The sequence below is a fragment of the Thalassophryne amazonica genome, chromosome 7 (assembly GCF_902500255.1).
Source record: "Thalassophryne amazonica chromosome 7, fThaAma1.1, whole genome shotgun sequence".
NCBI classification, from domain to species: Eukaryota; Metazoa; Chordata; class Actinopteri; order Batrachoidiformes; family Batrachoididae; genus Thalassophryne; species Thalassophryne amazonica.
This window is the reverse complement of record NC_047109.1, coordinates 12644393-12669070: the sequence shown is the minus strand read 5'-3', so window position 1 is coordinate 12669070 and position 24678 is coordinate 12644393. Positions and strand designations below refer to the sequence as shown.

The 24678-nt window shown below is 39.8% G+C and overlaps 1 protein-coding gene across 1 annotated transcript in view; it reads left to right on the top strand.

Annotated features, from left to right (window-relative positions):
• The window catches only part of LOC117513631 (14-3-3 protein beta/alpha-like), a 74033-nt gene that overhangs the window by 12320 nt on the left and 37035 nt on the right, over window positions 1-24678 (top strand). Inside the window, exon 3 of the mRNA XM_034173858.1 lies at window positions 23708-24022. Coding sequence (XP_034029749.1) covers window positions 23720-24022 — 303 coding nt within the window. The 5' untranslated portion in view covers window positions 23708-23719. The remainder of the gene's footprint in view (window positions 1-23707; window positions 24023-24678) is intronic.

Here is a 24678-nt window from a genome sequence, read left to right as displayed (position 1 = left end):
CAGCGTGACGCGATGGATGTGAATGAAGCGACGCGAGTGAAGCGATTTTGAGCGATTGGTGTGTTTGTGGCGCGATATTGCGTCATATCACGTCGAGTTGCCCTCCTCCCCAAGTTGAAAAATCTGAACTTTTTCGTCTCATCGCGCCACGATGACCAATCAGGGACTGAATATGTAGTGACGTGGAGATGTCTGGAGTTTGAAGATGTGAACATGTCCTGTATCTGGTAGCAGCCTGTGAGCAGGACTTATGTCTCTTTTGTCCTTTATTTCACAATTATGACAGAGTTTTTGGAGCGAGCAGCAGCGGGAGCGGAGTTTCTTTTTCTTACTATTTTACGTGCGCATGCGAGCAAATCGCCCATGGAGATTATTTTACTTATTAACTACACAGATGTATAATACAACAAATGGTGACTGGTTTCTAAACACAATTATGACAGAGTTTTTTTGGGGAAGAGCGAGAGCAGCCCCGCAGCAGGCAGCAGAGTTTCTTTTTTTTTTTTTGTTTACGTGCGCGCGTGAACGGGACAGGAGGTCCTCAAACTGGGTCCCTCAGAGGTGGAAGGACCGCTGAAAGCGGCCGTCATCCAGACACAGCTCCTGCAGCAAATAATGATACTCCCTGTATTGGGAGCTTTCCACAACAACTCGCTCCGTGTGATCAAGGTCCGTCATGTTAACTTGACTGACAACCGGAGCCGGCGAGCGGAATGGAAGCTCCTCCTATTTGATGACGCACCGGGGCGAATTTTCGCAGCAAAAGCAGAGCGACACACCGGGCGAAGGAGGCGCGTCCATCAACCACACGACCCCCGCGAATTTGTAGCGTCTGATCGCGCCCGGTGTGAACGTGGCATAAGATTGTCGGAAGGGGAAGATCGGGTCCGATATCGGCCTAATTATCCTGCCGTGTGAACCCGGCCTTAGAAATGGTTACACAAATCCTGACATAAACCTGAAGGTGCTCTACATTTGCCGAGCTCAGGCGTATCAGGCAGGGTTTTGTAGAGCCTTGCTAGCACATACAGTGGAGTCGGGGATGGCTATCTGTGATGCAAGATTATCACACTCACTGGCAAGATTCATTGGTAATAAAATGAAAGCTGGCCAAAGAAAAAAAAAATGGCATATGGTGCTATTAGCTAAAGACGAGCTGAAACTGTGCACCATTAAATGTAATATACTGTCAAAGCATTAATTTAAGGCTTTGCTAAAGCGCTAATACTTGAACCGTCCTGACATTCTTGTTCTTGTTCCGGCTGTGCGCGTTAGGCGTTACTTTAGCAGATCATCATCCTGACAGCTGCTGGTCAAGTAATTTCTTGTACACTAATATTAAAACATTCAATTTGGCTTCTCCAGAAAGCAAATCAGTCATTATTGACTAGATAGAGCAATTCCAATAAACTAGGACTTAGTCTTTGAAGCTGTATGGTAATGCAGACAGAAGTAGCACAATACACATTTCTCCAGTCACAGCCAGAGAAACCCCAGCCTTCTTTTAGAGTAGGTAATCATGGTGCGTCATTTCAGCATCATCATAATGTGCGCATTTGCAGTAGTTAAATTACAAGATGTGCCACACCAAGCAAGGCAAATTAAATAAAAAATATTTTGACTATATCTGTGACTTCTGTTAGGGTGATGGCACCAGTTCTGCCTGAATCTTCCATCCCTGCCTACTCAAAGCATGACAAAGGGCATGTCAGCAGGGTTGAAGAGATTCTCAGTGCTCTTTTCCACTGCCTGATGGTACCCTAAGTCCAGTTTAGCAGCTCTCCTTGCTAAACACAGCCTGGACCAGCCTGCCTCTCTTTTCTGAGTCACCTGACAGTTTGCCAGAACTGCTTTGAGACTGACAGTCATTCTCCTTGGCCTCTCCAAACTCCTCCCACACCTGAATTTTTGCCTCAACCACCACTGAGGCTGCAGTCCTTCTGGCCTACCAGTTCAAGTCTGCTGACTCTGGAAACCTCTGTGCCAGCCAGACACAAATGGCCTCCTTCAACCTGATGGCTTCCTTCACTGCAGGTGTCCATCAGCAGGTTCTTAGGTTCCTGCCACAACAAGTGCCAGCAGCCCTCTGGCCACAGCTCAAAGCAGCTAGCTGCCACAGGAATAGAGGCCTTGAATGTGGTCCACTCTGCATCCATGTCTCTGGCCTCCCTTGGAATATGGGAGAAGCTTCTTTTGAGGTTTGTGTTGAAGGCCATCTGGGCAGGCTCTTCCACCAAATGTTACCAGTACATGAACATTGAGATTTTCTTTTTACTTCATACAATAAGAATAAGAAGAACGTTATTAATCCCAAAGGAAATTGTTTTGCCAGAGTACTGAAATGGTAAACAGTAAAGATTGTTGCTTTTTTTTTTTTTTAACAGTGAGAACAGTGAGTACATTTTATGCAAAATGACTGAAGACACTTGCACAAGTTGTTGACAGTATTGCACATAGCTCTGAGTAACTGAAAAACTCTAATCGTTATGTATTCATCCCACAGAAGGGGGAGGAGTTATACAGTCTGATTGCCACAGGTAGGAAGGACCTCCTGTGGCATTCTCTGGAGCACCTCGGTGGCCTCGGTCTTTGGCTTAAGTGCTCTGACAGGACATCAGTGTGGCACGAATTGGAATGGAGGTTAGGGTTATGACAAATCTCAGATTTATTAGCCTGGGGTTATAAATGATGAACTTTTAACTAAAACTCACAAAAATGACTTTGGTTTTGCTAGACCTTGAAAAAACCTCCCGCACCTAAGACAGTTTCATATTTCACATTAAAACACCTCGCAGCTCAAACACTCTTTATTATAACATGTCACTTTTACATACAATACACAAGGAATACATGAAAATGAGTACATGTAGCATTTGTAGTATTTTTAATAGTGTTTCAGATTTGTGTATTAGTGTTAATAAATTTGCTGTTAAGGTATTTGTAAGTAGAACGAACCTCCTCCATCAACTTTACAGCTCTCTCAGCTACTATGTTGGAGCGAGGCACATCAAGCACTGATGCTTCCTTTTTCCAGTAAGTAGAGAAGCATTTCACAGCTTTCGGACACTTAAGTTTGGATATTGCTAACAGCAGGACTTCATAATCCATCTCTTAATAGTGTTGGTTAGAAAACCAGGCCTGCGACCATGTAGTTGCAATGAAATCACAAGTTACCCTCAGCTGTTCTCGCCACTTTGGAAGAAGGAAAAATGCAATATGTGCAAAAATTCCTCATGAGTTCCACCTGGCACTGTGAAGGAATGGCAGCTTGTGCCATTTGAAGTGAGGCCATTTTTCCTCCATTTTGTAAAACTTGTATGCTTCACAAAGCTCAAAATGGAATTTAAAATCATCTCTCCAGCCAAGGTTCTCATACTCTGGTATCACTTCTGTGCCCATGTGTGCATTTTGCAAATCATCATACTGTTCCAAAATCTCATCAATAAAGTCGTAGTTAATGTTAGATGACCGTGACCGCATAGGAAAAAAGAAGTCCAACACATGTCGCAGAACAAGCTCAAGAATGTGGTGCTGGCAGCCGATGTATTGAGGTTCATCGAATCCCTTGTCTCAAAATGTTCTCTGAAGCCTGCCTCCAACACCATTTTTGCGACCAGTATTGACTGCTGTTGTGTCAGAGATGATCATCTGAATACTGTTATATTTTATCTATCAATTTTATCTATTTTACCTTTATTTTTTATTTCTTTTAATTATTGTTTAATATATTTTAGCAATATTTATTTGTATATATTTTCTTGTTATTTCTTGATACTTGCTAATTCTTTTCTTGTTACGTTATTTTTAAATAGTATTGTGTAAACTCATGTAAAGCTTCTGGGGAAAACCTGGTCTTGTTAGGAGAGACGGCATCCATCCCACTTTGGATGGAGCAGCTCTCATCTCTAGAAATCTGGCCAATTTTATTAAACCCTCCAAACCGTGACTATCCAGGGTTGGGACCAGGAAGCAGAGTTATAGTCTTACACACCTCTCTGCAGCTTCTCTCCCCCTGCCATCCCCTCATTACCCCATCCCCGTAGAGACGGTGCCTGCTCCCAGACCACCAATAACAAGCAAAAATCTATTTAAGCATAAAAATTCAAAAAGAAAAAATAATATAGCACCTTCAACTGCACCACAGACTAAAACAGTTAAATGTGGTCTATTAAACATTAGATCTCTCTCTTCTAAGTCCCTGTTAGTAAATGATATAGTAAATGATATAATAATTGATCAACATATTGATTTATTCTGCCTTACAGAAACCTGGTTACAGCAGGATGAATATGTTAGTTTAAATGAGTCAACACCCCCGAGTCACACTAACTGCCAGAACGCTCGTAGCACGGGCCGAGGCGGAGGATTAGCAGCAATCTTCCACTCCAGCTTATTAATTAATCAAAAACCCAGACAGAGCTTTAATTCATTTGAAAGCTTGTCTCTTAGTCTTGTCCATCCAAATTGGAAGTCCCAAAAACCAGTTTTATTTGTTATCTATCGTCCACCTGGTCGTTACTGTGAGTTTCTCTGTGAATTTTCGGACCTTTTGTCTAACTTAGTGCTTAGCTCAGATAATTATAGTGGGCGAGTTTAACATCCACACTGATGCTGAGAATGACAGCCTCAACACTGCATTTAATCTATTGTTAGACTCGATTGGCTTTGCTCAAAATGTAAATGAGTCCACCCACCACTTTAATCATACCTTAGATCTTGTTCTGACTTATGGTATGGAACTTGAAGACTTAACAGTATTCCCTGAAAACCCCCTTCTGTCTGATCATTTCTTAATAACATTTACATTTACTCTGATGGACTACCCAGCAGTGGGGAATAAGTTTCATTACAGTAGAAGTCTTTCAGAAAGCGCTGTAACTAGGTTTAAGGATATGATTCCTTCTTTATGTTCTGCAATGCCATATACCAACACAGTGCAGAGTAGCTACCTAAACTCTGTGAGATAAATTATCTCGTCAGTAGTTTTATATCCTCATTGAGGACAACTTTGGATGCTGTAGCTCCTCTGAAAAAGAGAGCCTTAAATTATTTAATGCTTCGATCTTAAATATGATCAATCTATCTTTGTTAGTTGGCTATGTACCACAGGCTTTTAAGGTGGCAGTAATTAAACCATTACTTAAAAAGCCATCACTTGACCCAGCTATCTTAGCTAATTATAGGCCAATCTCCAACCTTCCTTTTCTCTCAAAAATTCTTGAAAGGGTAGTTGTAAAACAGCTAACTGATCATCTACAGAGGAATGGTCTATTTGAAGAGTTTGTCAGGTTTTAGAATTCATCATAGTACAGAAACAGCATTAGTGAAGGTTACAAATGATCTTCTTATGGCCTCAGACAGTGGACTCATCTCTGTGCTTGTTCTGTTGGACCTCAGTGCTGCTTTTGATACTGTTGACCATAAAAGTTTATTAGAGAGATTAGAGCATGTCATAGGTATTAAAGGCACTGCGCTGCGGTGGTTTGAATCATATTTATCTAATAGATTACAATTTGTTCATGTAAATGGGGAATCTTCTTCACAGACTAAGGTTAATTATGGAGTTGCACAAGGTTCTGTGCTAGGACCAATTTTATTCACTTTATACATGCTTCCCTTAGGCAGTATTATTAGACAGCATTGCTTAAATTTTCATTGTTACGCAGATGATACCCAGCTTTATCTATCCATGAAGCCAGAGGACACACACCGATTAGCTAAACTACAGGATTGTCTTACAGACATAAAGACATGGATGACCTCTAATTTCCTGCTTTTAAACTCAGATAAAATTGAAGTTATTGTACTTGGCCCCACAAATCTTAGAAACATGGTGTCTAACCAGATCCTTACTCTGGATGGCATTACCCTGACCTCTCGTAATACTGTGAGAAATCTTGGAGTCATTTTTGATCAGGATATGTCATTCAATGCGCATATTAAACAAATATGTAGGACTGCTTTTTTGCATTTGCGCAATATCTCTAAAATTAGAAAGGTCTTGTCTGAGTGATGCTGAAAAACTAATTCATGCATTTATTTCCTCTAGGCTGGACTATTGTAATTCATTATTATCAGGTTGTCCTAAAAGTTCCCTGAAAAGCCTTCAGTTAATTCAAAATGCTGCAGCTAGATTGCTGACAGGGACTAGAAGGAGAGAGCATATCTCACCCATATTGGCCTCTCTTCATTGGCTTCCTGTTAATTCTAGAATAGAATTTAAAATTCTTCTTCTTACTTATAAGGTTTTGAATAATCAGGTCCCATCTTATCTTAGGGACCTCATAGTACCATATCACCCCAATAGAGCACTTCGCTCTCAGACTGCAGGCTTACTTGTAGTTCCTAGGGTTTGTAAGAGTAGAATGGGAGGCAGAGCCTTCAGCTTTCAGGCTCCTCTGGCACCAGCTCCTAATTCGGATCAGGGAGACAGACACCCTCTCTACTTTTAAGATTAGGCTTAAAACTTTCCTTTTTGCTAAAGCTTATAGTTAGGGCTGGATCGGGTGACCCTGAACCATCCCTTAGTTATGCTGCTATAGACTTAGACTGCTGGGGGGTTCCCATGATGCACTGAGTGTTTCTTTCTCTTTTTGCTCTGTATGCACCACTCTGCATTTAATGATTAGTGATTGATCTCTGCTCCCCTCCACAGCATGTCTTTTGACTGTTGGGGTTTTTCCGTAATTATTGTATGGCTTTGCCTTACAATATAAAGCGTCTTGGGGCAACTGTTTGTTGTGATTTGGTGCTATATAAATAAAATTGATTTGATGTATTTTTAAAAGTGATGTGGTGCTAGGTGCGGGAGGTTTTTTCATGATCAAATGAAATAAACTTCAAAAAAGTGATGTATGGGTAAAAGTTCATCAAATGCAACATCAGGAAAATGAAAGTTTTGAAAAAGGTTTTGTAGTCATAACCCTAATGGAGGTGTTGTCATGGATGGTGAGCAGTTTTCTCAACATCCTCCTCTTCGACACCTCCATCACAGACTCCAGCTCCACCCCAGGACTAAACCAGCTCTCCCGATGAGCTTGTTGAGTTTGTTCATGTCAGCTGCCTTCAGCCTGCTGTCCCAGCACAATACAGTGTAGAGGATGGCGTTGGACACCACCGAATGATAAAACGTCTGCAACATATTTCTGCAGACATTGAAAGATCTGAGCCTCCTGAGGAAGTACAGTTGCCTCTGACCTTTCTTATACACAGCATCTGTGTTTACAGTCCAGTCCAGTTTGTTTTCTATGCGGACACCCAGGTAATTGTGATAATCCACAATGTCCACTTCAGTTCCACTAATGGTAACTGGGTTCAGATGGGTCTTTTATTTTCTGAAGTCCATCACCAGCTTCTTCGTCTTAGATACGTTGAGCTGCAGGTGGTTTAGTCCACACCACAAACCTGTCCACCACACTCCTGTACTCAGCCTCCTGGTTACTGCTGATGCAGCCCACAATGACGAGTCATCCGAAAACTTCTATAGGTGGCAGGACTGTGAGCAGAACCTGAAGTCTGAGGTGTAGAGTGTGAACAGAAAGAGACAGGACTGTTCCCTGTGGTGCACCCGTGCTGCTCCTGATGGTGTCAGATGTAATGTCTTGAACCTCACATACTGTGGGCGGCCCATGAGGTAGTTGGTAATCCAGGCTATCAGTGGAGCTTCCACTTTTATGTCCCGTAGCCTGTCGCTGAGCAAGTCAGGCTGGATGGTGTTGAACACACTGGAGAAGTCAAAGAACATGACTGTCACAGTGCTGCCTGCTTCCTCTAGGTGAGAGTAAGCTCTGTTCAGCATGAAGATGATGGCATCCTTCACTCCCCCGTTAGGCTGATAAGCAAACTGCAGGGAGTCCATTGATGGTTCCACGACTGGAGATGAATCAGAATGAGCCTTTCAAGTGACTTCATAACATGTGATGTTAAGCCCCTTTCACACCGAGCCTGCTTCAAGTTGCGTCACGTGTCATGACGATGCCACATTAATGCAGCCTATCACCGAGATGATGCAGCTCCATAACACCGTGAAGGACGCAAATGGTGAAGTGAAACAGACGCCAGAAAGTAAACATGTTTAACCATCTGGCTCATACATTATCAAAGGCAAATGTGATCATGTGGAACAACAGTTTATCTATCTTTCTTTCTTCTTTTTTTTTTTTTTCATTTATATAGCGCCTAATCACAACAGAGTTGCCTCAAGGTGCTTCACACACGTAAGGTCTAACCTTACTAAACCCCAGAGCAGCAGTGGTAAGGAAAAGCTCCCTCTGAGGAAGAAACCTCAAGCAGACCAGACACAAAGGGGTGACCCTCTGCTTGGGCCATGCTACAAACATAAATTACAGAACAATTCACAAAATGAATATACAAGAAATGCTGTTGGTGCACAGGACAGGAGGGTCTCCAGCACAAATACAACTCCCATCTCTGGATGGAGCTGCACTGCTTAAACAGAGAGGAAAAAAAAAACAGAATCAGGCATCAGAAAGACAAGAAATACAGTATCATTAGCCAGCATTAAACAAGAAAAACAGAAAATACTAAGGTGATCGCTGGCCACTAGCCCTAAGCTTCACTAAAAGACTCAGAATTTAGGTAAAGTTGAGGCCGCAGCACGCTCTGTTTCCTAATAAAATGAATTAAGAGTAAAAACCGTGAAACAAAACTATACCAGTATGCTAGCCATACGAAAGGGAAAATAAGTGCATCTTAAGTCTGGACTTGAAAGTCTCCACAGAATCTGACTGTTTAATTGACGCAGGGAGATCATTCCACACAACAGGGGCACGATAAGAGAAAGCTCTATGACCTGTAGACTTCTTATTCACCCTAGGGACACAAAGTAGTCCTGCAAAGTAGTCCTGCGTCACCACGACGGATTTCCGTCATTTGGAAAATTTAACCACACATATGCGTGCGCACGTGGTGTCATGCGTGTTTTGGGGCCGAAATATGATAGTCTCACTGTCAAAGCAACATCCCATTCTGCTCTAATCAAAACAGCAGCAATGTCAGCGTGGACTGCGGAGGAAGGGACTGTGTGAATTTTCACTCCTCTCCGCTCTATTTACTGCTTGCTATGAGCCACGGTCCTTCTCCTCTCTGTCTTCGTGGGAACATTGGCAGACACTCCCCAAGTAGAGCGAGGCGTGGCTTTGCTTTGAACCAATGAAGCAATGATCCGACTCTGCTTCGATGGTTTGTCGCTTTATCTTAATTTCCCCCCGCTAAAACCCTAAAGAGCATATGTCTGTGAGTAATATTTACCTTTTTTATATTAAACCGACCTGTTATGGTCTTCTAAAACAGTTGATAGATGTATTTTATAACTTAAAAACGGGACCTATGCTAACGTGTTAGCGTGTCTGTGGCGTTTTTTTTTTTTCACTTAAATTTTTATTAACAAATTATTGCGACAACAGACAAATACAAATTCCAAAACATATCAATCAATCAATCAATCAATTTTTTTTATATAGCGCCAAATCACAACAAACAGTTGCCCCAAGGCGCTTTATATTGTAAGGCAAGGCCATACAATAATGATGTAAAACCCCAACGGTCAAAACGACCCCCTGTGAGCAAGCACTTGGCTACAGTGGGAAGGAAAAACTCCCTTTTAACAGGAAGAAACCTCCAGCAGAACCAGGCTCAGGGAGGGGCAGTCTTCTGCTGGGACTGGTTGGGGCTGAGGGAGAGAACCAGGAAAAAGACATGCTGTGGAGGGGAGCAGCAATTTATACTGTTCATATAAATTGAACAGTAGGCTGCCTGATGAGTACATCATATTCTTAGTCTTGTAAGTTTGTGATTTCAGGTTCATTATTCTGGTCCAGTGTCATTGTTTAGAGATTTATAAAGGGTCCATTTTCTCCACTTCCTGTCCAGTTGTTCTTGTAGCCTCAGCACGTGTGTCAGTTTTTCCATCAAAAATTTCTTCCACAATTGTTATCCATTGATCTTTTGTTGGTGGTATGTCCTTTCCCCAGTTCCTAGTAATAGCTTTCTTGTCTGCCACCAACAATATTTTGATCAAATATTCATCATCAGTGGCAACAGTCTTGTTTGAGAATTTACATAGGTAAAGCACTAAACAGGTATTTGGTACCTCATAACCCAGTATCCGTTGCAGCTCCTTATACATCATTTCCCAAAATACAGTTATCTTTGGACATTTCCAAAAAATGTGAGAATGATTCACATTAAAAGATCCACATCCTCACCAACAATTGTGTCGTATGTGTAGCTGTTTACTTTTCATTTTTGGAGTAATAAAAAAACGGATCAGATTCTTACATGCAAATTCTCTCCAGATTTGTGAATTAGTGGATGAGTGATGCATCTTCCACATTTTGTGCCAGTCCTCATCTAAAATTTCCACATTAAGTTCTTCCTCCCATTTTATCTTAATATATTCAGTTGAATGGTTGTTGTTGGTATTCAGACCTCGATACAATGATGAAATTATGTTACTCCCCTGATATTCTTTAGCTATGATCCGGATGATATTCAATTTCCTGGAAGGATCCAACTTGATCTCCTTTTTATAGTAGTCCCTCACTTGAAAATATCTAAAGAGTTCGTGTGAATCTACGTCAAATTGTCTTCTAAGATTTTCAAAACTCACCATCTCCCCTTTATTTTCTAACACAAACCAGGCTGTTACTCCCTTTTCTTTCCATTGTATAAACCTTTGATCATATTTTGCTGGGTTGAAATCGCTATCATATGCTACCCATTTTAATATTTTTACGTCATTCTGGATCTTTTTTTTTTTTTTTAGTAATTTAAACCACAGATCTAATGTGTGTATTGTGATTGGATCCATACTAGTTTTAAGTTCTTTAAATAAGTGGTTATCACCAACCATATTTTGAATTGGAATCTGGTTTATTTCTTTTTCTATATCTTTCCATTTTGCTCTAAATTCAGACTTGCACCAACAATATATAGGTCTCAATTGAGCAGCGTTGAAGTAGTCTCTCAATTTTGGAAGACCCATTCCCCCTTTTTCTTTAGGTAGCTGGAGAGTTTTATACCTGACTCTAGGTTTTTTTGCCTCCCCAAACAAATCTAGAGATCATTCTATCCCACTCTATGAACTGGCTCTGGGGAACATCTATTGGCAGGGATTGGAACACATATAAGAATCTAGGTAATATATTTAGTTTAACTATATCTACTCTTGAATTTAAATCTAATGGTAAGGTGGACCATCTTGTTATATCTTTCTGTATTTCTTGTTTTAAAGTTTTATAATTTGCAGTATATAGCTCAGAAAAGTTTTTCGTAATCATAATACCCAGATATTTGATTGTTTTCAAGTTCCAGTTTAATTTATGATTTCTGGATCACTCTCGATGGGTGATAGTTGAGTGCTAGAATCTGAGTTTTAGATACATTGATTTTATATCCTGAGAAATGTCCATACTGTTCTATTAGCGTCATCAGATTTGGGAACGCCGTGTCCGGCTGCCCGAGGTAAGCTATTATGTCATCGGCAAAAAGCCCAATTTTATGCTCTACATTCTTAACTGTGATACCTTTAATTTCTTTATTTTGTCGAACTGCTTGAGCCAAAGGTTCTATAAAAATTGCAAAAAGAATCTGTGATAAACAGCATCTCTGTCTGGTTGATCTTTCTAACAGTATTTTATCAATCAAATTTCCATTAATTTGTATTCTAGCTGAGGGTTTTTGATACAATGTTTTAATCAATTGTATAGATTTGTTATGGAAACCAAATCGTTCTAATACTAAATAGAGGAATTTCCAATTAACACAATCGAATGCCTTTTCTGCGTCGATACTAACCAGCACAGAGCTTCGTTTCTCTTTTTGAGCTTGACCCATTACTTGTAGAGTTCTACGAATATTATCATGTGTTTGACGTCCTGATATGAACCCCGTTTGGTCCTCGTCTATTAATTCTGCTATAAATGTATTTATTCTTCTGGAGATGATGGATGTATATATTTTGTAATCGGTATTTAGTGTTGAGATCGGTCTATAACTTTCACATCTATCTTTATCTTTACCTGGTTTTAAAATAATTGAAATAATTGCTTCTGCCCATGTTAGTGGTGTTTTCTTTAAGAGTCCAGTTAAAAGAAGTTTGGAGTATTGGTACCAACTCTTCCTTAAAGACTTTGTACCATTCTGCAGGGTAACCGTCACTTCCTGGAGATTTATTTTTCAAGGAATTGATCTCTTGAATAATCTCTTCTTTTGTAATGTCTGCTGTTAGTCTGTCATTTTGTCTTAAACCAATTGATGGTAAATCTAATTGTTCTAAAAAGTGTCTTACTTCCTCCTCGTTTGCTGCTGGTGGTTGTGTGTATAATATTTTTATAGAACTCCTTAAATATCCTCTCTATGCCCTTTGGATCGTGTATTAGTTCATTGGTATGTGGGTCTCTTTGTATAGTATTCACTGCTTGCTGTTTTCAAATACGTTTTGCTAAGAGTTTAGTCGCTCTGTACCCAATCTCATAATAACTTTGCTTCAAATATATATTTTTCTTACCATATTCATCTAATAATAATTCAGTTATCTTCATTTTGATATCTTTGATTTGATTGTTCGTTTTCTGGAATTGCTGCTCTAATTCTCTCAGCGTTAGTGAGTATTTTGAGTATGTTTCTCTTCTGATCTTCTTGAATAGTGTGGCTCTAGCTATTATCTTTCCTCGAACAACCGCCTTCAAAGCATCCCATATAATGTGTGGTTCCACCTCCCCGTTGTTATTTTCCTCTATATATTGTTTGATGTCTTCTTTAAAATCTTCCACCAGTCTTTTGTTATTAAGTATTCCTACATTCATTCTCCAAATTGTCTCTCTTTTCCTGGCATTCAAATTTATTTTTAGAAATAAGATATTATGATCCGATATGTCAGCACCCCCAATCCTGCACTCGGTCACTCTATGTCTATCTCACTTATTAATAAATAAGTAATCTATTCTGGAATGGACATTATGTGTTGCTGAATAATGTGTGAAATCATTTTCCAAAGGATTAAGACTCCTCCATATGTCTATCATTCCCATTTCTTCTAAAGATATCTTTACAAATTTTGATGTCTGTTTTTTTTTTTTCCCTTTAAGATTGTTGTATCTAAGCTATGATTCATGATTATGTTAAAATCCCCCCCACAGATTAAAGTACCTTCTGTTTCTGTGGCAATAACATTAAACAGGGATTTAAAGAAGTGTGTACTACTTTCTGGAGGTGCGTAAACATTTATCAGCATTACAGGTTCATTCTCTAATTTTCCCTTCACTAATACATATCTTCCCTCTTTATCTTTGATTTCCTTTTCACAGACAAATATAGTTGAGTTTGGGATTAGTGTTGCAACCCCCCTTCTACGTCCTTGTTTATATGTACTGTAATATGAATTCCTATATCCAAATTTTTTCATGTTCTGTCTGAGACAGATGTGTTTCTTGCAAGAATATGACTTGTGCTTTCTCTTTTTTCAACTTTGTTATGACTAATCCCCTCTTTTTAGGTGTATTTAGACCATTTACATTTGACAATATTTTCAGATCATTGCACACCATATTTCTTCACTATTATGCTTATGTATTTCCTCAAGCAGCCCAAAAGTAACATGAACATTAACTCAAACAAAACTGAAAATAAAAAATACAACATAGAACTTCCACTCAGGGGTTCTTCATCCCCCAAGTCCCTGTTGGTGGGTGGATGGGAAATCCTCTCCTGTGAGGGCCCATCCCTAGACCCATAGCTCTTCAAGCCTAGTCTAGACAAGTCCAACATCAGTATGCCTCACCCAGTCGGTAGTATCTTATAATAAATCGCAGTATCTGAAGCCTTCTTGTATTATTTTTGTCCATCTATGGGTCATATCTTATCTTAGTCAATGTTATTTAAAGTCATTAACTTTTTACAAAGGGAAGATGTTAATTATCAGATCTCCTTTGATACTCCTGCAACTTCTCCTTCGCTCGTTGTGCTGCCGTATTTTGGCTCATCCTGCTCTGTCTCACTCGCTGCCATCCCGGATTCCTTTGAGTTGTCTCCTCCACTTGTCCCACATCCACGTCCAGCATCTCCACAATTAGTCCCTTTGCTCTCATATCCTGCACTGCATCTCCTGCGCAGTCATAGCTCTTAACACCACTGTTCCAGTGAATTCTTATTTTGGTGAATGGGGTCTGAAAATGAATCCCGTTTTCTTTCAGTATTTTTTTGATGCCCAGATATGATTTGCGTTTTTGGACGATTTCAGTGGGGTAATCATGGTCAAATTGAATTTTCTTGTTGCCCACCTGTATTCCCTTCTTCTGCCAGACTTTTTGCAGGATCATCTCCTTAGTCTCAAACTTGAGAAAATTAAGCACGACTGCTCTTGGAGCTCTGCCAGGACCCGTTTTTGATGTGGACACTCTGTGCGCTCGTTGTATATGTAGGTCGGTATCTTCGGGTAGTTCCAACTCTTTTTTAAGAAGTTGGTCCAAGTAGACTGTAATGGAGCTTCCCTCTGTGTCCTCGGGCAGTCCGAAAATCCGGACATTATTCCGTCGAGATCTCGTTTCAAGGTCCGTTAGTTTATCCTGCATCTGATGTGCCTGCTTTGTTAGCTTCGTTAGCAAGTTGCTAATCTCCGTGTGATGCTCCTCCAGCTCAGTTATGCGAGCTTGCGCCTCGGTTATGTTCATCTTCTGCTCCTGTAGCTCTGTATGATTTTCTGTCAGCTTTCACTCTGTCTTGTCTTAATGAAGTTATTTCTTGCTTCATCTCACCTTTGAGTTCCTCTTTGAATGTTATAAGCTCATTATGAAGCTCCTGTTTGAGGGACCGTATATCATTGCTGATGCCGGCGAGTCCAGCTTTCAGAGTTTCGACGTGCTCCATTTTCTCCGTTGTTTCACTCACTCGTTCACTCTCGTCGGAGGCGCCTTCTTTCAAAAACGGCTCTTGAGTTTTCTTTGAGGTTTTAGCGCTTCCCCGGTTTCGAATACCACTCATCTCAAAATTTATGGAGGTTATATGTTAAATTAATCAGTTTGAGTGGATTAATTTTACCGACTTGAGCGAGCTAGAAATCTATGCTACTAACCCGTCCGCCATCTTGGAACCTCCCGTCTATGGCGTTTCCAGTGATAAAGTTAGCATTAAGCTGTTCGCATCTCAGCACAGTTTGTGTGCATGTTTTCTGTATAATAATAATGGCTTAGTGTTTGTTGTCGTAAAAGAGTCAAATGTATTACGAATTGTAATTTATTTATTTTATTTATATATTAATAATAATAATAATCAGAAGAATCAGAATCGCCTTTATTGTCATTGTAATTTCCATTACGAGATTTGAGTACAACTCCAAAACGGTGCTTTCCGAGTAATTTTAGCCAAATAAAAGATAGTGAAATTTAACGGTAAATTATTCAGAGTATATGCACAACTAATATAAACATAAGGTAAAATGAAATGTGGACTAAGTAATGTAAAACGAGAATTATGTACAACTGGTTAAGTTTAATGACAATTTGTTTCGGTCAAACCACTTGTTTTTACACAAGAAAAAAATAAAATGCAGTAAATTGCACGTGTCTCTTTTTTCATGAAAATAACTTCTTAAAGATCACATATTACACTTTTCTCAGGCCTTTAAAATACTTTTGTGGACTCTTGCTGTAATATGTTGTCAGTGGTTGAGATAGTTTCTGTAGGCATCTAAAAATGCTCATAACACTATGTAACACAATTTTTGTTCCTGGCTTCTAAGTGTTATATTTCAACTGCTTATGTCTAAAGCCTATGGAAAAATGACTACATTCAGCACAAACTTTGAATTTTTTTTTTTTTTTTTTATGTTCTAGAAAGTGCTAAAAGTTTCTTGAAATTTCTAGATAATTCTGGAAACTTCTAGAAAATTCTGGACAGTTCTAGCAGTTCGAGAATATTCTAGAAGACTACTCAGTAGTATTGAAAGCGAATCAAGAATATTCTTGAAAACAGACAAATTTCAAAATATTGTCCTGATCACAGAAGCAAAGTTTCTGTGGAATAACAGCTATTTTCTATTTATTTAAGGCATAACAGGTTATGAAAACACACTGTGTACCCAGGAACAAAACAAAAATAAAAATTTGTTACATTGTGTAATCGGATGAAACCTGATGGAAATCTCTCAAAATAAAACAAAACATTATTCGAGGTATGTTTTTGACGAGAATATAACATCATAACGTTATTACAAGGTCAAACGTTGATTGTTGCGTGATAAAGTCCTTTTAATAACTCACTTCAAGAAATAATGGCAAAACTCACATGTAAGTTAAAAAAAAACCCAAAAAAACAAAAAATTAATTTATTACTAAAATAATCGTTAGTTGCAGCCCAAATTTGTTTTACGAGTGAGAGCATTTTACAGATTAAATGTGAATAAGCCAGTTTTGAGTTTCTCAGTGTGCATGCGTTTTCAAAACTGGTGACAGTGTTACTTTGTGCATAGCAGAACAACATTGTCAGTTGCTTTAGGCCCTAATTTTGTATTTTATTGACTGTACAGCCAGCAACACAGCACCCATTTGGTGCATTTACCGGATTAGAACAAATCAAAATACTACAGAAGACAAAGAAGTTTTACTTGACAGTTTGAAGTGCGCTTTCTTTGTTTCAGAAGACTTCATACCCATTAATGTAATGTGGTAGAACTTTCTGCTTCATGTCAAAAGTCTGGCTGCAGCATTTTGAACCAGTTGGACAGCCCTAATGCTGGACTGCAGTAAACCAGGAAATAGAACATTGTAGTAGTCCAATCTGGAAGAGATAAACGCATGGATTTGGGTCTCGGCATCAGCCATAGACAGGATGGGATGAATCTTTGCAATATTTTGCAGGTGGAAGAAAGCAGTCCTCGTAATATTTTTAATATGGAGGTCAAAGGACAATGTAGCCTAGGCTAAGCGTTAACTGGCCAAATTGATGTCGATGTCTCACTGGACCAAGAACCATCATTTCAGTCTTATCAGGGTTTAAAAGTAGGAAGTTTCTAGACATCCAACTTCTCACTGATGCGAGACAATCTTCTAAGGATTTTATGTGGATGAGATTACCAGCAGTTATTGGCATGTATAACTGAGTATCATCAACATAGCAGTGAATGGTAATCCCAAAATGCCGCAATATGTGCCCAAGGGGTGCGATATAAAGAGAAAAACAGGGGGTCTAAAACGGACCCCTGTGGAACCTCAAATTTCATGTCACTAAAGTTAGAGGTTGTGTTACTGTACAAAACACAGTGAGAATGACTGGTCAAGTATGGCGTCAGCCATGCACAGGCACTCCCAGTAATCCCAAAATGATTTTCCAGCCTATCAAGTAGAATATGATGATCCATGGTATCAAATGCAGCACTGAGATCTAACAGCATCAGAACCGTAGTGGTGTCTGAATCCATTGTAAGCAGAACATCATTCACCACTTTAGTGAGAGCTGTCTCAGAGAGAGAGCTGCTGTGACACCACTTTTTCCAGAATTTTAGAGCAAAATGATAGATTTGATATCGGCCGATAGTTTTTCAGTACACTAGGGTCAAGATTAGGTTTCTTAAGTAATGGTTTAATCACTGCAGGTTTGAAACATTTGGGAACAGATCCAGAAGTTAAAGAAAGATTAATAATTTCCAGCACAATCGGCCCAAGAGTGGGCCACGGGTCCTTAAACAGTTTTGTTGGTTTAGGATCAAATAAACACGTTGTGCTTTTTGTTGACGTTACGAGTTTTGTCAGCATGCCTAGTGAGATACTGTCAAAATCTAGGTAATACTTCAGTAATGACGCCCACTTCAATAGCAGGGTGTAGTGGCTGGGTTAAGGCATGCTGGGATAGGTTTAACCTAATGTTTTCAATTTTCTTTTCGAAGTCCAGAAAATCTAGGAAATCTTGTGCTGTAAAAGGAGAGCGAACTACAGGTGGTTGTCCATGAATAAGTGTTGCCACCATGTCGAACAAGAACTTTGAGTTATGCTTGTTTTTGTTGATCAAATCAGAGTAGTAGGTCTGCTTTGTAGCCAGCAGTGCATGCTTACAGTCTAAGATAGCATCATGCCACGTAAGGTGGTATACTTCTAATTTTGAATGACGCCATTTCCGTTCTAGACCTCTAGCGTTATGCTTGAGGTCACGCAGGTAATCATTGAACCATGGTGACTGTGTTTTGGGGGAGCGTGGTTTTAACACAGGTGGCACAATCATGTTGTGTAGCTTTGAGCACTGAGTTTAAACTATCCACAAGTCTGTCTACTGATTGGGTATTTGCCAAATGTGAAGCTAAGACATCAGGCAGTCTTGATTCAGTCTTAGTTGAGGAGTTGATGCATCGCCATAGTGATATATAAGGTTGTTGTTCCACTAAACACGGCAGTGAAACTGTAAACTTAATAAGTGAGTGATCAGAGACCACTGATGTAAGAGGCATGATGTCAGTATTAGTGACAGCAATACCACGTACAGGACCAAAGCCAGGGTATTTCCACTAATGTGCGTCAAGTCCCGAATGCATTGCCGAAATTCTAATGCATCCACAATTTCCATAAATGACTTGCAGAGGGGATCAGAAGGCTTATTTATACACTCAACAAAAATATAAACGCAACACTTTTTTGGTTTTGCTCCCATTTTGTATGAGATGAACTTAAAGATCTAAACCTTTTTCCACATACACAATATCACCATTTTCCTCAAATATTGTTCACAAACCAGTCTAAATCTGTGATAGTGAGCACTTCTCCTTTGCTGAGATAATCCATCCCACCTCACAGGTGTGCCATATCAAGATGCTGATTAGACACCATGATTAGTGCACAGGTGTGCCTTAGACTGTCCACAATAAAAGGCCACTCTGAAAGGTGCAGTTTTGTTTTATTGGGGGGGATACCAGTCAGTATCTGGTGTGACCACCATTTGCCTCATGCAGTGCAACACATCTCGCATAGAGTTGATCAGGTTGCCAATTGTGGCCTGTGGAATGTTGGTCCACTCCTCTTCAATGGCTGTGCGAAGTTGCTGGATATTGGCAGGAACTGGTACGCGCTGTCGTATACGCCGGTCCAGACCATCCCAAACATGCTCAATAGGTGACATGTCCGGTGAGTATGCCGGCCATGCAAGAACTGGGACATTTTCAGCTTCCAAGAATTGTGTACAGATCCTTGCAACTTGGGGCCGTGCATTATCCTGCTGCAACATGAGGTGATGTTCTTGGATGTATGGCACAACAATGGGCCTCAGGATCTCGTCACGGTATCTCTGTGCATTCAAAATGCCATCAATAAAATGCACCTGTGTTCTTCATCCATAACAGACGCCTGCCCATACCATAACCCCACCGCCACCATGGGCCACTCGATCCACAACATTGACATCAGAAAACCACTCACCCACACGACGCCACACACGCTGTCTGCCATCTGCCCTGAACAGTGTGAACCGGGATTCATCCGTGAAGAGAACACCTCTCCAACGTGCCAAACGCCAGCGAATGTGAGCATTTGCCCACTCAAGTCGGTTACAACGACGAACTGGAGTCAGGTCGAGACCCCGATGAGGACGACTAGCATGCAGATGAGCTTCCCTGAGACGTTTTCTGACAGTTTGTGCAGAAATTCTTTGGTTATGCAAACCGATTGTTTCAGCAGCTGTCCGAGTGGCTGGTCTCAGACAATCTTGCAGGTGAACATGCTGGATGTGGAGGTCCTAGGCTGGTGTGGTTACACGTGGTCTGCGGTTGTGAGGCTGGTTGGATGTACTGCCAAATTCTCTGAAACACCTTTGGAGACGGCTTATGGTAGAGAAATGAACGAACATTCAATACACGAGCAACAGCTCTGGTTGACATTCCTACTGTCAGCATGCCAATTGCACGCTCCCTCAAATCTTGCGACATCCGTGGCATTGTGCTGTGTGATAAAACTGCACCTTTCAGAGTGGCCTTTTACAACCCCTGGCAAAAATTATGGAATCACAGGCCTCAGAGGATGTTCATTCAGTTGTTTAATTTTGTAGAAAAAAAGCAGATCACAGACATGACACAAAACTAAAGTCATTTCAAATGGCAACTTTCTGGCTTTAAGAAACACTATAAGAAATCAAGAAAAAAAGATTGTGGCAGTCAGTAACGGTTACCTTTTAGACCAAGCAGAGGAAAAAAATATGGAATCACTCAATTCTGAGGAAACAATTATGGAATCACCCTGTAAATTTTCATCCCCCAAATTAACACCTGCATCAAATCAGATCTGCTCATTGACATTGACCCTATGCCATGACATTGACCCTATGTGTCTTTTTGCAAGGAATGTTTTTGCAGTTTTTGCTCTATGGCAAGATGCATTATCATCTTGAAAAATGATTTCATCATCCCCAAACATCCTTTCAATTGTCCAAAATATCAACATAAACTTGTGCATTTATTGATGATGTAATGACAGCCGTCTCCCCAGTGCCTTTACCTGACATGCAGCCCCATATCATCAATGACTGTGGAAATTTACATGTTCTCTTCAGGCAGTCATCTTTATAATTCTCATTGGAAAGGCACCAAACAAAAGTTCCAGCATCATCACCTTGCCCAATGCAGATTTGAGATTCATCACTGAATGACTTTCATCCAGTCATCCACAGTCCACAATTGCTTTTCCTTAGCCCATTGTAACCTTGTTTTTTTTCTGTTTAGGTGTTAATGATGCCTTTCGTTTAGCTTTTCTGTATGTAAATCCCATTTCCTTTAGGCGGTTTCTTACAGTTCGGTCACAGACGACTCCAGTTTCCTCCCATTCGTTCCTCATTTGTTTTGTTGTACATTTTTCGATTTTGAGACCTATTGCTTTAAGTTTTCTGTCTTGACGCTTTGATGTCTTTCTTGGTCTACCAGTATGTTTGCCTTTAACAACCTTCCCATGTTTGTATTTGGTCATCGGTTTAGACACAGCTGACTGTGAACAACCAACATCTTTTGCAACATTGCGTGATGATTTACCCTCTTTTAAGAGTTTGATAATCCTCTCCTTTGTTTCAATTGACATCTCTCGTGTTGGAGCCATGATTCATGTCAGTCCACTTGGTGCAACAGCTCTCCAAGGTGTGTTCACTCCATTTTAGATGCAGACTAACGAGCAGATCTGATATGATGCAGGTGTTAGTTTTGGGGATGAAAATTTACAGGGTGATTCCATAATTTTTTCCTCAGAATTGAGTGATTCCATATTTTTTTCCTCTGCTTGGTCTAAAAAAGTAACCGTTACTGACTGCCACAATCTTTATTTCTTGATTTCTTATAGTGTTTCTTAAAGCCAGAAAGTTGCCATTTGAAATGACTTTAGTTTTGTGTCATGTCTGTGATCTGCTTTTTTTTCTACAAAATTAAACAACTGAATGAACATCCTCCGAGGCCGGTGATTCCATAATTTTTGCCAGGGGTGTATTGTGGGCAGTCTAAGGCACACCTGTGCACTAATCATGGTGTCTAATCAGCATCTTGATATGGCACACCTGTGAGGTGGGATGGATTATCTCAGCAAAGGAGAAGTGCTCACTATCACAGATTTAGACTGGTTTATGAACAATATTTGAGGGAAATGGTGATATTGTGTATGTGGAAAAAGTTTTAGATCTTTGAGTTCATCTCATACAAAATGGGAGCAAAACCAAAAGTGTTGCGTTTATATTTATGGATCCGATTCCTTATCGATACCTTTTGTGAATTTTTTGTGTACTAAAAGCAGGCTTTACAGGTTTTCTACAACCCCTGGCAAAAATTATGGAATCACCGGCCTCGGAGGATGTTCATTCAGTTGTTTATTTTTATAGAAAAAAAAGCAGATCACAGACATGACACACAACTAAAGTCATTTCAAGTGGCAACTTTCTGGCTTTAAGAAATCAGGAAAAAAAAATTGTGGCAGTCAGTAACGGTTACTTTTTTAGACCAAGCAGAGGGGAAAAAAATATGGAATCACTCAATTCTGAGGAATAAATTATGGAATCATGAAAAACAAAAGAACGCTCCAACACATCACTAGTATTTTGTTCCACCACCTCTGGCTTTTATAACAGCTTGCAGTCTCTGAGGCATGGACTTATTGAGTGACAAACGGTACTCCTCATCAATCTGGCTCCAGCTTTCACTGATTGCTGTTGCCAGATCAGCTTTGCAGGTTGGAGCCTTGTCATGGACCATTTTCTTCAACTTCCACCAAAGATTTTCAATTGGATTAAGATCCGGACTCATTTGCAGGCCATGACATTGACCATATGTGTCTTTTTGCAAGGAATGTTTTCACAGTTTGTGCTCTATGGCAAGATGCATTATCATCTTGAAAAATGATTATCCCCTCCCTTTGTGGTGTATTCGGGCAAAAAAAAAAAAATACTCTAATACTTGCAGACTTCACACTGTGTGGGGAAAATACTCATTTTAGCTGCAATTTTTTTTTTTTCTACAAGTATGGTTTTTTTTGTTTTGTTTTGTTTTTTTTTTTTTTTTTTTTTTTTTTTTTTTTTATCTGACCCTAACTGACAAAATGTGGAAGCTTTGCCTCTGACAAGGCAGGTATGTGCTACCGTCATATTTAAATATTTACAAACTGACTTGATACTATAAACAGTAGCTACACTTTATTCAGAAACTATGCTTTATAAATGGGTATGCTTTTTTTTTCTTTATGCTTGCAAATTATTTAAAAACAGCTTTTTATGTTTGGTTATGGGGATTCCTGGTTTTGATTTTTATTTTTGTAAACTGTTTAACAGGTGTGGTTGGTGAATCCAGTGTGTACTTGGTTTGTGCGGAAGGTTCAAACCTCACCCCTGCCACTTTCCTCCATGTTATGTGGCGTTGTGTCAGGAATGGCATCTGGCATAAAACTTGTGCCAGTTCACCATGCAGATCCACCTCAGATCTACTGTGGTGACCCCAAGTGGAAAAACAAGGAAGCAGCCGAAGGCACTTACTTTTAGTTTTGTAAACTGTTTAGAATTTTCCCTACTGCATATAGTTACATCTATTATTTGCCTTATTTTGAAGAAATTTACAGTCAGCAATTTTTTTTTTTTTTTTTTTTTTTTCCCCCTGGTTGGGCTCAGATTGGTGCAAAATGTTCGAAAGAAATCCAAGAAGTCTAAGCAAGCCTGAATAAACTAAGTAACAAATGATAAGTGCAAACATTGCAACCGCATCCTGCAGATTTTTTTAAAATTATTATTATTAATTTAAACAGTATACAGCAGTCATCTTCTTGCTTCATAGGGCCTCTATATGCTTTGACATTTCAAAGTTCCACAATTACGGTCATTAAGTATGTGGTTGCCATCGTCACCTTTGTCTTATGATTCTTTAATTTGTCCAGCCACAGTCAATAAGCTGTTAAACATGCTTACTACTTTAAAATCCCACGTCCACGCCAGTGATTGCTAAACCAGTGTTGCTTCCTCTCAAAGCCTTCATGGTCACGCTGGCAAAATGGGATCATCTTTTTTCATAGTTTCATGCATGCAAAAAAATGGATGTCAAGCACTGTAAACACTGGGACCACAAATTTGGCTGTCAGGGTGTTGATGAAGCAATGCATTTTTTGTTTTTCTTTTTCTTTTCTAGAAGTATGTCAGCGCTGTTTCTTTTTTTGTGTGTACTTCTCAGTAACCTTTATCTTTTTGTTGTTTTTCTCCTTTCCAGCTGTGAGCAGTCATGAGCTGTTACAGTACTAATTGTGAAAGAATAGAGATTGCCAAGCTGGCAGAGCAGGCCGAGCGCTATGAAGACATGACTAAATACATGAAGGAAGTGGCGGAGAATGGTAGGCCACTCACTAATGAAGAACGCAATCTCCTGTCGGTGGCCTACAAGAATGTGGTGGGTGCCCGACGCTCCTCTTGGCGAGTTTTGTCCAGCATCGAGCAGAAGTCTACTGACGAGAAAAAGAAAAAAAGGGTTGAAGAATACCGTCAAAGTGTTGAGGGGGAACTGAACTCTATCTGCGACGAAGTGCTGGTAAGTTGCATCTTCTTTAACTTCTCAGTAATTCATCTATTGCACAGTAAACTTGATATCAAAGTTATGTGAAGTCACTCTGTATTACTAATGACCGAGCCAATACTGCAGAGCTCAAAGCTCAGCGTGTTTCAGTGTGTTTCTTTCACCAGGATGCAGGGAACCATCTCAAAGTTCCACCTTCTTAGTTACAGTAGTGTTCAGAATAATAGTAGTGCTATGTGACTAAAAAGATTAATCCAGGTTTTGAATATATTTCTTATTGTTACATGGGAAACAAGGTACCAGTAGATTCTCACAAATCGAACAAGACCAAGCATTCATGATATGCACACTCTTAAGGCTATGAAACTGGGCTACAACCCCTGACAATAATTATGGAATCACCGGCTATGACATTGGGCTATTAGTAAAAAAAAAAAAAAAAAAAAAAAAAAAAAAAAAGTAGAAAAGGGGGTGTTCACAATAATAATAGTGTGGTATTCAGTCAGTGAGTTCGTCAGTTTTGTGGAACAAACAGGTGTGAATCAGGTGTCCCCTATTTAAGGATGAAGCCAGCACCTGTTGAACATGCTTTTCTCTTTGAAAGCCTGAGGAAAATGGGACGTTCAAGACATTGTTCAGAAGGACAGCGTAGTTTGATGAAAAAGTTGATT